The sequence below is a fragment of the Trifolium pratense genome, linkage group LG4 (genome assembly GCF_020283565.1).
Source record: "Trifolium pratense cultivar HEN17-A07 linkage group LG4, ARS_RC_1.1, whole genome shotgun sequence".
Taxonomy (NCBI): Eukaryota; Viridiplantae; Streptophyta; class Magnoliopsida; order Fabales; family Fabaceae; genus Trifolium; species Trifolium pratense.
In genome coordinates, this window is record NC_060062.1 from 44,220,261 (window position 1) to 44,234,199 (window position 13,939).

General features: G+C 30.1%; 1 protein-coding gene across 1 annotated transcript; it reads left to right on the top strand.

Moving 5' to 3' along the window:
• The first annotated feature begins 399 nt into the window (after window positions 1–399).
• Window positions 400–4,407, top strand: LOC123923868 (transcription factor bHLH62-like). Its single transcript, XM_045976611.1, has 8 exons — window positions 400–1,617; window positions 1,923–2,156; window positions 2,533–2,598; window positions 2,730–2,798; window positions 2,886–2,960; window positions 3,046–3,243; window positions 3,736–3,838; window positions 3,998–4,407. The coding sequence occupies exons 1-8, from the start codon at window positions 847–849 to the stop codon at window positions 4,033–4,035; spliced, it is 1,554 nt and encodes a 517-aa protein (XP_045832567.1). The 5' UTR covers window positions 400–846; the 3' UTR covers window positions 4,036–4,407.
• The last annotated feature ends 9,532 nt before the right edge of the window (window positions 4,408–13,939 follow it).

Genomic DNA, 13,939 nt, shown 5'->3' on the forward strand with positions numbered 1-13,939 from the left:
GTAATTGTGTAATTGGTGTAAAGTACTATCTATTAACTTTATGATTACTAATCTTTTCAAAAAATGTAACAGCATATTTAATGGAGCATATTTTTCCAACCATATTATTTTATGAGTTTAATGAGCATGCATTAACAGTATAAAAAAATTTTATACTATTATCCGATAAGAAGTTATTAATCTTCTGTAACAAAAAAAAAAGTTATTAATCTTCCACTATGTCATGTCTTGCAACTAATTTTAAAATATTTTCATAATTTAGCGGAACACAAAATACTCATTAGATGTCTGTATAAAACTATTCTACGGCAGTACTCTATTTTAGCTTATTTTATTAAATACTTTTTTTTATAATACTCAGTATATATTATATATTCTTAGGAACAATGTACTTTGAATAACAACTGTTCTATATTTATAATTTACCTGTATCACATCCTTTAATAAAGTCCCAAAGTCACTTTAGTAATAATAAAATTATAAAAAAATAGTTAACCCAGAATTTCTATTTGTCCTTTGGATCTATTTAACCCCATCATGGCCTAATCTTTTTCCTTCCCTCCCTTTCCCTTTTCTCTCTTTTCCTCAAGAGTCTTTCCTTTCAAGCCTCAACTTCAATCCAACCCCAAATATTTTCTCTCTTTGCCACATTGATACTAAAATCTCTTTCTTTTTAATTTTCTAATGTAATTCACAAATCATATCAATCTTGCTTCTAGTTTAAGGTACATAAAAAAGACTCATCAACCAAAAAAAATAACTAGCTCAAAAAAATTAATATTAAGTTCATTTTGTTTCTCTCATAATTCATCATAATCCTTGATCTAAAAAATTATTCATTCCATTATGGAAAACCAATTTTTTATGAATGTTGGTTTTGAACCTTCACCTCATTCTTCAATGCCAACATGGCAAACAATTTCCTCAACCATGGAAATTCAACAAACATCATTGAATTGTTCAATTGACCAAACCCAAGATTGTTTTTTCAACCCAAATTGGGACAATAAGTCAACAGACCAAAACCTTAACTTTGATTCAGCACTTAGTTCAATTGTCTCTTCCCCTGCAGCTACATCATCATCACCACAAAATCCCAACAAAATTTCCAATGAAAATTTTGTGATGAGAGAATTACTAGGAAAATTAGGTACTTTTGGTGAGATCTCACAACATTCTAATCTCAACAACAACATTGTACCAATGATGAACTCATCTGTTCCTGAATTTTCAGCTGATCCTGGTTTTGTTCAAAGGGCTGCAAAATTTTCATGCTTTGGTAGCAAAAGTTTCAATGAAAGAAGTAATCAACATGTGATGATGAACAATGTTGATTTACCTCAAAGATCTGTTAATTTACTACCAAGAGTTTCAAGTAGTCCTTCACTGAAAAACTTTGGATCTCAAATGGGTTACAAAGAGAACAAGAATTCTCCATTGCAACAAGAAAATGAGAGAATTGAAGTGACTAATTCACAAGAGGAATCTACAATTTCTGAGCAAAATACACCAAATGGTGAAATGGGTGTTAAAGCTTCACTTGATATGAATTCAAGGAAAAGAAAAGCTTCTTCTTCCAAAGGAAAAGCTTCAAACTTTACCAATCCTACTACCAAGGTAAAGCATTAAAGATGCTATTTTTTAAGAGTGTAGACTCATTTTAGTCACCGAGACAAACTGCGAAACCAATTTAGTCTCTGATAAAAATAAAACAAATTTTAGTCCCTACTTTATTCTGATAGGGACTAAGTCATTTCTATTTTTTTTCGACGGTTAAAAGTTGTTTTAATTTTTCTCAGAAAGAATCCGGTTTTTTTTTTCCGTTTTTTTAGAGATTAAAATGAATATTCACTTGTTTTTGGAAGTCAAACTTCTTAAAATTTGGGAGTTTTCTAATTTCATAGTTTTTTTTTTCACTTTAGGGTGTTGAAGGTAGTGGTGAAGATTCAAATGCAAAGAAAAGCAAGTCAAATGAAGGTGAAAGAAATGAAAATGGTGGCATGAATATGGAGGAAGAGTCCAAAGAAGGTAAAAATGATGCAGGGGAAGAGAAACAGAATAAGAGTAATTCAAAAGCTCCTGAACCTCAAAAAGATTACATTCATGTCAGAGCAAGAAGAGGTCAAGCTACTGACAGTCATAGTCTTGCAGAACGTGTAAGAAAGAATTACTGTTTTTTACCATATATCACTGAACGTTAGATCGAGATCAGACAGTCTAAATTTTGATTTGTCTTAAAAATGTCTAAAACACTGAGTTTATAATTTAGGAGCGTCCACAAAACAAAATCTAACGCGGACAAATCAACAAAAATAAATTGAACCGTTTAATTCAATCCAATGACGTCTATCAATGTGTTGACCGTGTGAATATGTTTAATCAATCGCCAGTAGAGAATCTGAATTCTACCCACAAAGCTTTGATATTGTGGGGCTAAGTAGTCAATAGCAGTCGCAGACTCTAATTTAAAACATTACGAACACGTATTAACTTCATGTTGAGTTAACCTTATATGAATTTGCTTATAAATAGGTTCGGAGGGAGAAAATAAGCGAGAGGATGAAGCTTCTCCAAGATCTTGTACCAGGTTGCAATAAGGTATGTAGAATTAAAAGTTACTAAATCAGAATACAAAAATAGAAACAGATTGTATAATTTCATGCTACTACTAAAATTTGTACTTTTTACTAATTTTGCTATACCTATGAATTTTTTATTATTCCTTATAGGTTACTGGAAAAGCACTTATGCTTGATGAAATTATAAACTATGTTCAGTCATTGCAACGTCAAGTTGAGGTAAACAACTCTTCACCAATAAGCATCTCAATTATGAAATATGATTATTTTTGTTTTCTTGCTCATTAAGTTATGCTCTTTTTTCAGTTTTTGTCTATGAAATTGTCTTCTGTTAACACAAGGATGGATTTAAGTATTGAAAGTCTTGTTCTATCAAAAGATGTAAGTTTCAAGGCTCAGACAATGCTTTACTTTTTCAATAAAATTTGTTTATTTTTTTTCCCTAATTTTTTATTTATTATTTCAGATATTTCAATCAAATAATTCTTTGCAAAACTCAATATTCCAATTAGATTCCTCATCACCATCCTTTTATGGGCAACAACCTCAGCAAAACCAAACTATTGCTACTACAAATGGGACACACTGCTCAGTGGACCCATTGGACTCTTCTTTGTGCATAAATCTACCTTCCCTAAATGGATTTAATGAAGGTGCCTCTCAGGTAACAAAAATTTTCAACTTTCTATATAAGTTAAAAGTAGCCGAAATCTGAATTATCAGGATCCCTTCTTTTAGAAATCAGAGGCCTAATGCCAAAAAAAAAATCATTAATTTAGTTCATGACATTATAGTATAGCTTATTTCAATCCTACTATTTTAAGAATCAACATAGTGTGACATAAAAAGTATCGTAAATACTTAAATCTCTTAATTATTTGTTTTTGTGTTTGATATTTGATTTGTGCGTGTAGATAAACACTTAAAGTCAATATCTTAAATAGATCTTAGTTAATTAGAAAAATTTAGTCTCTGTAATTACGTTGCGGCAGATGATAACCGAAGAAGAAGAATTGTATCAAAAATAAAATAAAAAAAGTTAATGATCATTCACTACTAAATTAATTAATGATGTTATTATATAAAGGTAGTACACTATTTCACTAGTGTTTTAAACTTTTTATAATTAACTTTTTGCTTTTCTAATGATTTTCAGTATCCATTAACATTCTCTGAGGAGGACTTAAACACAATTGTTCAAATGGGATTTGGCCAAACTTCAAACAGGACAACACCAATACACTCCCCAACTTTCAACGGTAATAATAAAGCAAAAAAAAAAAAAGTCACAAATTAATTATTGACATGTTAATAAAATATCATTTTCATTTTTATTTTTTTTTTATAAGAAAATATCATTTTCATTAGGCACAAGAAATTTGACCATAATAAAAATTTATTTTTTTGGTCCAATGCAGGTTCAAATCAAGCAACACAAATGAAAATTGAGCTCTAATCACCTTTCATTATGCCTGAATTGATGCCCAGAGGAATAAGAAAACTGCTGTACACAACCAAAGATTTAATTCCAACAACCCCATCATGGATTATTATTATTATTATTAAGCCATTATTAATTAGGTCTATTCAGTAGAACATTTTTAGTCTTTTAAGTTAGCCATTTTTCTTTTTTAATTTTATTTTTTCCCTTTATATTATTTCAGTTTCTAATCTTCTGGGCAATTTTTTCTCCCTATTTTACAATTATTATTCAATGTAAAATCTTAGGACCGATTGTATTCTATGGTGCAAATTATTATTTATATGGCACCAATGTAAAATATAGTACTAATTAAAGAAGAAGAAAAAATATCAACCTTTGCTTTCATTATCCTTCTACATTTTTTTTTTACTGTTGTATACTTTTAATAATTCGTACATCACATCAAATCCACTAAGAATTTTTGTGGGTCTTCAATAAAATCTCGTTAATGTCACTAATCACAAAAAATGGTCTAAGTAGAAATTATCTTACATAATCTGGTTGATAATGATGTATGATTATCATTTAATTTGTGTTGTAACCAGCTGTATTAATAGTAGGGTCTCCTTTTTGTCGCAAAAGTCTAATTAGAAATTATTACTAGTACATTTTCTATTGAACTTTTTTTGACAATTACATTTCTTGTGTTTCTTTTTCTTTAATAATTTTTTTCACACTACAAAATATAAAATAAATTTAATTACATAGATATTTAATTATATATTTATTATCACATAAATATTTTGTACAAGTATTTTTAAAAACAATATTTTATTAGTTGTTTGTCCAATTTGTTTAAAAAAAAAAATTCAGTATATATAATATAATTACATTACAAAAAGTTGAAGCTAGAGCCTAGAGGTTAGTGTTAGTATAACTTATAAGTTAGAACCACTCTATTTAAATAAACAAAACACAAATTCTTAATTAATTAAACTAATAAATATGTTAGCATGAAAAGAATCCCAGGTTGGCAGTGGTGAGATTGTGACTAGGCTCAATGAACCTTGCATGGGACTTTATATATTATGATCTTACCAACTTTTATTAATATAACTTGTGAGTAGGAAAAGGGGTTTGTAGTGGACTTCAGGTTTGGAAAGATACATTTAATAATATATTACACTAATCTTTTTCTAAGGAGTTGTTAGGAAAAATCCAGTGTTTTGGGTTTAACAAAAGATATGAGGGTTGCAATCTTAAACTTTATCATATTGAAAGAGTGTATTATTATTGGATTGAAAGATTAGTGTGTGATTTAATAATAAGAAAGATGCTTTATAAGTAGTGCTCTGCTAAGAACAGTTGTACATTATACTTATATTATTACTCCTTTAGTTTTAAATATAAGGGTAAGTTTGATAAAAAAAAAAGTTAATTTATTTGGTTTAAAATTTGAATTAAATATATTAAATTTTGTGATTGAACTTTTTTTATATTTAGGACTAAAAAGTATCATATTATTTTTTATTTTTTATATTTTTTATTTTTAAAAAATTTCATCATAGTCTAAGTTTGATTTTTGGAGTCATCAGTTTTAAAGGTGGTCTAACTGTGCCCCTAATAAAAAAGAATTGGATGTCATGCCCTCAAATCAATGATTGTTCTTATAGCGGACCCAAAAATCCTAAGCCGTGAGTATACCTCGGAGCATATTTTTATTGAGATTAAAAGATCGTAATTACAATGAGTAAAAATAAATAATTGTAAGCAGGGTGCAAAATACGCACTACAATTTTGTCCATGAATTATCTCGACGTGAATTTGGTTGATCATGAGATCTTTTCTCCCAATCATTTTTTTTATTCACATGACTTGAGTCTGATACCTTGCTTAACAATATCACAAAAAAATTAAAAAATTATATACTACTACTCTTGTTCCAATATATAAATAAAAGTATAGTGGGGTCAAACAAATTTACATATTTAATCCAAAATTTTAAAAAATACATTAATTTTTATTTATATGTAAAATCGGACGGTGTAATATATTTTTTTTATCAAAGGTGTAATATAATTTTTATTTATAAATTATGAAGATAAAATTATTGTTAAATTAGAATAGAAAATGTTAATCTGACAGTGTTGTCTCCATTCCAAAAACTACAAACGCCCAATCATACAACGACGTGTCTAGGGATTGATTCTTTATTAGTAGTTTATTATCTTCATCAACTGTACATGCTGTTTTATTCTTCTTTAGAGTCCTTATATTCCAAAATTTATTTATGCCAATCATAATGGTTAGTAACTAATGATTAAACAAACCTTCACGAGCAACAACCATCTTGATCTAGTGGAGTTGATATCTGATGTACCCAAATTTAATATTATGTTTCAATAATTTTTAAAAAATGTATTAAATAATTTAAATATTATAATACTACTAAATTAAAAACAAACATTGTTGTTTAATTCAAAAATTTAATGACAATCCACGATAAGGGAGATTGACACTTCACCCGAGAGATGTTCTAGTACATGAATGAGTAGGAGAAAAACATGTTTGTGTCGTGTTAACTCGAATTTCTCCACTTGTGGGATTGAGAATTGAGGATTTTATTGTAGAACGGACAACCCTTAAAGATGTTTCAAGTAAAATGGACAAATATAAGAAGTATGCTCTAACAATCAACACGTTTTTATACCATTTGCATTTGGACCAGAGATTATAGACCTTCTGAAAAGAGTTCAAAGGATAAAATATCTTCGATTTCGAATATAAGACAATTGATTTCATTTTGTATTTTTTCTCTATCAATGATAACTTAGGAAGGAAGGTTTCTTTCAATCCAATTTTTCAATCCGTACATATATGATATATCTATATCAAGCTTTTGTCTAAAATCACTTTTCATTTAAGCAATAACTTTTTATCACCAAATTTTAGAAATGAAGAGTCGTACTTTAGGAAGCACTGACATTCCTCGGATTAAGCGTGTCAGTGTCGGTATTCGTGTCCGATACCGACATTTATAATTACACTAAATTATGTTATTTTTTCAAATTTTTATCAGTGTCGACGTGTCAGTGTCCGTGTCGTGTCCGATGTCTGTGTCTGTGTCCGTGCTTCATAGGTCGTACTCAATTGGAATTCCAATTGTTTATAACAATTGAATAATGATAGTGCAAAATCAACTATTGAAAACTCACATAATAAAACTAAGGATTGGCCAAAGAAACAAACAACAAGCAAAAGGATTAGCATAATTCTGACAAGATAGGGTGGCAGTGTTTTGTGATCAGTTAATGTCTTGTAATAAAGCTCATTAGAAAAATCTTAAACGCGGTTTTGATATTTATGTTCCTCTTTAAAAGGTAATTTATTAGATGTTAAAAATATTATACTGGAAATATGTGTAAGTTTTATATTTTTAGCCAATTGTTATAAGGGTCATGCTAACCGGTGCCCCCGGGACACTGGTTAAAGAAACCAAAAAAGGAAATTTTAAAATTGAAAATAACACTTTTTAAACTTTCGATGCGTTGACTGCACAAACTTCAATATGATATTACTATATTTGGTTCCTTAAACAGTGCTCGGGGGCACTGTTTAGCATTTTCCTTGTTATAATTTGGTAGACATGGGAGTAAGTATGGAAAATGATGTTTAGCACGAAAACGAAAAACGCGAAGTTGATAAGAAATATAATTATTGTTAAATATGCTTGGATCTCATCCCAAAAGCTAGCTCAAGGGGTGAGATTGCCCTCACATATTTATACACTTAACCGCCCGGGAACCTAAGCAATGTGGGACTTCAAACAAACTCCAACAACACAACAACATATTCAACAACTATTACACAAAACCACCCCTGATTTCCTTAAAAAGGGGAATTGATGTTTTGATCCACCACTACTATCAAGAAATGTAAGCATTCTTAGAATTCGTTAAATGGATGATTCGTTACATATATCATTACTCGAGTAAGTATATTGCAATTTGTATCATGTTTATGATAAATTTGGATTTATAGATTTGATGTTGAATTTTATAGCGTGGGTCGTTGTGAGTGTACCATTGATCGGTGCCTCGATGGACTTTGGAGGTGGCGGTGTGCCTACAAATACTTATATGAATATAAGTAAGTGTTGTGAGTGATAGAAATAAGGTTAGAGTTGTGCGTACCTTGGCATAGACAATGAGGAACAGATCATCTGTAGTGTAAATAGGCATGGCAATGGGGCGGGACGGGGACGGGTTTTGCCCTCCCCAAACTCAAACCCATAAAGTTCGGGTTTTCCCAAACCCATCCCAAATTCGAGCGGGGATAAAAATGATAACCCCAAACTCATACCCAACGGGGATCGGGTATCCCCATCGGGTTTCGGGTATTCCATTACGCCTCTTTCCACATGAATTTAGATTATATTTTAGTATTTTTTTATTAAAAAAAAGTTAAATGTCCAAAATTATTTTTCCTCAACAATATTTTTTTAAATAAAGAAATTTTTTTAGAGAAAATGGTTTGTTTGGCACTTGCTGACTGAGCGGGTGTAGGCTGTTGGTCAGGGGTTCGATCCTTGGCAGCAGCAATTATAGTATTTTCTTTGTAAATAAGTTGGTGGTACTTATAAACCATCAACTTTTTTTATGAAAAAAAAAAAAATAAAAAAAAATACTCAAATTAAAATAAAAAATAAATATATGAACCTAATTTAAGATATTGTTTAAGCGTTTCTAATTTAAAAGAGGTAAAATCTAATTTTTAGTATAAGCGGGGCGGGTTCGGGGTGGGTATCAATGTACCCATTACCCGCCCCAAACCCATCTTTTGAAATCGGGAAAAACCCAAACCCGAACCCAGTCAACTCGGGTATTTCCCGTCAAAACGGGTATGGTTTGGGTGGGTACCCACAGGTATGAATTTTATTGTCATGCCTAAGTGTAAAGTTTCTGTGGTGCAATTTTGGACATTGATCTATCACTGCATTCAATTAGTCTAACATGATTAAAGATAAAGATTAACACTGCACACTCTCCAGTGATAATTTCACTGGAGAGGATCCGCTCCTAGACAATGAGTTACAATTTATAGGAGTAGGATTTAGATTTTGAGAGCCTAAAACCTTCTATTGAATAAGTGTTACCAGAGAAACCGTAAATCCAACCAACGGTTAGGAATGGTCACGTGGACTCATTTTAGTGTGCTTCTAGGGTTGTCTATGCAATGGTCCGCCATATAATAATAGCCTTATGTGACTCGGTCTAAAGCGATATTGATATCATATAGTCCAACACAGTTATAATTGAAGTCCTTATAGAAAGGTGATTTGAAACTCACGTAGACGGGAACATTATCGTTTAACGGCTTGAAATTATTAGAGAGATGAAATTAACTAATGTAGAACAAATTATTATGTTGCTTAAAAAATATTTAGGACTAAAATGAACAATGATTATAAATTCAAGATCAAATTATCTATTTATTTCTCTCTTTTTAGTCATACACAAATGACAAGTAACACTGAAATTCACACACACACACACAACTGTAAGATTTCAAAATTGAATTTAAACGAAGATTTACAGTCTAACAATATCAATATTTTTAGTTGAACTAGATCTTACAAACTTTTTTTTTTGTTCCTTTTCTTTTTCCTATGTTTTGTTTTTCTCGTGTTTCCTTTCAATTTAACCAACGTGAGTCTTCAATTTACCTAATTACAAATAGAAATTTGTAGCCTTAAAAAAAAATTATAGTTCAATGGTCATAATCATATAAGAGTATATCCCCAGTAGTTGGGGAGGGAAAAAATGAGGAATTCGATTATAATGCATTAATAATATTTTGTTTACACAAACATTCAACTGTATCTTGCATGATGCAAAATATTTGTATAGTGAATAATTAACAAATACAGAAGAACTGGAACTATCCGATTTAAAGGAATTGCTGACAAAGTTTACTTTGAATCTGACAAGTTGTGATGGATGGAGATGGGTCCCAGACTTCGTTGGAGCTTTTATGGTAAAATCTTGTTATGATTTGTTGTTACATCTTGGTAATTAATATTGATGTTTTTTTCTCACATCTTGGTATTGATTTTTAAGTAGAGCAGGTCATTGTTGTAATTTCGTTTTTTTATTAGTTTAATAATCCTTTAATGTTCCTTAGTAGCATTTTTTTTGACAAATTCTTAGTAGCATTTAAAGGTGTCTTTTTGTAATTTTAAGGATTTGAGTATCCATCGTACTACACTCCTTACTAATTCCATCTTTTACTTATTAAAAAAAATTACAAAAAAAATTACAATGAAATATGATTAAACTAAAAAAACAATTACTCAAAATAAAATTAGTTCAAATTGTCCCACTAAAATGACAAGACTAATAATGAGGCCCTACCAATTGAGAATGTTTTGAAATTTTTTGAAGGCACTATAATGATCATTAGGGTAGGTGTCCTCTACTAAGCAAAGCTTTCAAGATTAAGATTATATCACCCACTGCCCACTTCATTTGGGACCCCGGCCCCCCTCCCTCTTTTACCCGTTTTTTGGGGTCAACTTATCTCTTTTACCTTCTTTTTTTGGTCACATATTTTTTTGGCTTTTAGCAACTTTGTTTCTATTGTTGGGGTGGTAAAAAAAACTAAGGTCCTAAAAAACATATCATTTGTTTTAGGTGCCGTTTAGCATGCACAAATTGGATAATTTGTGTACAGTGCACAAAAAGTTTTTGCAGGACAGGTGTCAGTCGACACCTTTTTGTACCGGTTATAATGAAAATATAATAATGTTTGCTATTTATACCCAACTTCCTTGTCCGTATAAAAAGTAATACATACCATGCTAAAATATACCTTTTTACCCCTCTTTTCACGTTTTTCATTTACCTTTTTTAATTATTATTAATAAAATAATAATAATAATAAAATAAATTCTAAATTATTTTTATTTAATTGAGTTTAAAAATAACACATTGCACTCTCACACGGTATAAATTGTTTGGGTATAGATCGATTGAGTCTCATTGGATACCTATTTTTTTATAAAAGGACTGTGAAATTTGACTAAAACTACCGGTTTTGACTGGAGATTTCAAATTGACTTAAATATGAAAACAATCCCCTCAATTATGACTTGTTTTGATTTTGGTCCGTTTAAAATAAGTTTTTTTTTTACTTTAGTCCTCGCAAAATCTCAAAAATTTTAAAAATGTCCTTAAGGTGGATTATTTGGTGACCTACCAAATTGTTGATGATTATGCTGATTAGGATTAGGATTAAGATTATTTGATGATGTGGATATTTACATGTAATTTTCATTTAACTTTTAAATTAAAAATTACATTTTTCATTTTTCAGAAAAACAAAATATCACTTTTTTTTACAGGGACTAAATCAAACTATTTTTAAAGGGACCAAAATTAAAACAAGGTATAATTGCATGACTGTTTTCATATTTAAACATTTCGAATTTTATCAATTCAATCATTCAATATCACATAATTAGACTGACAAACAAATGAGAATCAAAATTTTGATAATCAAACTCCGAATGTATAGACCGATTATAATAACAGTCTCATTGGAGACATAGTCTTTATGAAAGAGTCGTGAAGTTTGACTATTACCGATTTTGATCGAAGATTACAAATTTTATTAATTCGACCGTTCAATATCACCTATTTGGACTCACAAACAAATGAGAATAAATTTTTTGACAGTCAGACAATGAATTGTAGACCAATTGTAATGACAGTCTCATCAGAAACCTTGTTTTAACGAAAGGGCCATGAAGTTTGCTATCTTGATTGTAGATTTTTAATTTTATCAATCCGACCGTCAATATCACCTAATTAGACTTACAAACAAATGAAAATAAAAATGTTGACGATCAGACTCCGAATTTATAGACCAATTGTAATAACAGTCTTATCGAAAACCTAGTTTTAATGAAAGAGTCACGAGGTTTGCTAAAATTAAACTAGCAATTTTGACTGGAGATTTTAAATTTTATCAATTCGACCATTCAATATCACCTAATTGGACTGTCAAACAAATGTAAATAAAAATTGTGTGTAACTCATGATTATTTTTTGTGTAACTCAACAACAAACGTTTTCTTTTTTTAAGTAATGGAAGGAAGGATCAATTTACTAAAGTATTTATATTAAACATTTATACCTAACATTCTTTCATATATAGCAAAATAATATTTTCCCTTCAATAATTCATTTGGGCTCATAAATATATTCGGAACCAAACTTCTTAGCCCAAAACACACAAAAAAATAATAGAAATTTATATCATTTTAAATAATGGTTCGGTGGGGTCATAATTTTTTTTTGTGTATGACCAACAAGTCATAAAAAAGTAACAAGTAAACAATTCAAATTAATCTTAACCATTTGAATATTATATATTATATCCAATGATCTATATTGAAATACATAAACTTGTGCACCCATGCACAAATTCTACAATTTGTGCATGCTAAACCCCACCTTTGTTTTACCTACCATACCATCAATTATTTTGTGCTCCACAACTGTAAGATTTTACGTGTCAAGTTTTCTGTATTTCATAAAGGCACTCCCATCAATGGTCAATTTTTTGTTCCCCTAAAGACAAATTTGTATCAATGTCAAATCCATTTTTGTTGCTTACTTGAATTTGATTCCAGTCATCCAAAACTATGCTAGGTACTTATAAGTAAGCATTTTTCTTACGGGCTTAAGATTTATAACTTGAAAGCACCAAAGAGGGTCGTCGTTGTCTTGTTGACGGTGGATCGTTGATCTGCAACTCTTAAAAGTGGAGATGTACTTTTAGACACCTCGACAATTATATAATTTGTGATTTTAGGGTTAGAACAATGCATACGTAATCTTAGACCGTGAGTTGTGCTTTATATAGTGAGGGATTTGAGTTTAATATAACGTCGTAGAACCTTTTTCTAGCTAGAAAGCTATCATTGTGGACAAATGTAGAAAGATTGTCAAGATCCCTTGATCCAACGCACATAGCAAGTCTCTCAACATTGTTTCAGTACGTTTTTAGTGTGTCTATGTTATCGTCCAGCTTAACACTAGTGACTTGAAGATACCTAGTGCAATGCAGAAATAGGTCTTTGACAAGTCTAGAACAGACTAAAACATAAATAAATAAAAATTGATAGTAGTATGCTAGTATTTAAAAAAAATAATTAGTTAGTGTTTTTTTATGGTAGTAAAAAAAGATAATAAATTTTTTGTTAGACTTTACTTATCTCATAGCCGAACTCTAAATTAGTTGCTTTTGTTCGTCGTCAAGCTGCCAAATGTACACACTATCTATAAAATCTTTTGGATGACATATTCTACCATGCTGAAACATACTACCCTAGTAGACAAACACATTGATTTTTGGAAAATCTTTTTTCAAATTTCTTCAAGGCAAGCTCACATAGAGGTGTAGCTTCTAGATTGAAGAGTTTTAACTTATATTTAGCAACTCTATTCAACTACAACAATCATGAATTAATGTACATCCTTGGTTTTATGAGTAATTACCAAGCCACCAAACTGATTTACCTTCTAAGAGCAGCTACTTTAGTAATTAGTATAGTTGGTTGTTAATTACTCTCATTTTACTTGCTAGCTAGTTCTCTATTAGCTGAAATCAGCTGGTGTACACTTCTTGGTTTGGGCTCTAGCATATTCATTATATCCATGATGACAAGCATGAACTTTATTGTTATTTGATCATTCAGCATGCATGTACTACAAAATTACAACTTGATCAAATTCATGTTAATAATATTATAAATGAGTATGTGATCATTTGAAGACCAATAACTCTTAAACGAATATTGCATTATAGGAGAATTTGAGTTTTATTTTAAGAGAAATGATTATTTTTCATACTTTATTATATTAACTCACAG

What these genes read in the sequence shown, in the direction of transcription:
- LOC123923868 (XM_045976611.1), top strand. Translation starts at nt 847, where the DNA reads ATGGAAAACCAATTTTTTATGAATGTTGGTTTTGAACCTTCACCTCAT. An exon ending in GTCATAGTCTTGCAGAACGT is followed by an intron (nt 2,157 to 2,532) that starts GTAAGAAAGAAT and finishes GCTTATAAATAG; the next exon opens with GTTCGGAGGGAGAAAATAAG. An exon ending in GTCTTGTTCTATCAAAAGAT is followed by an intron (nt 2,961 to 3,045) that starts GTAAGTTTCAAG and finishes TTATTATTTCAG; the next exon opens with ATATTTCAATCAAATAATTC.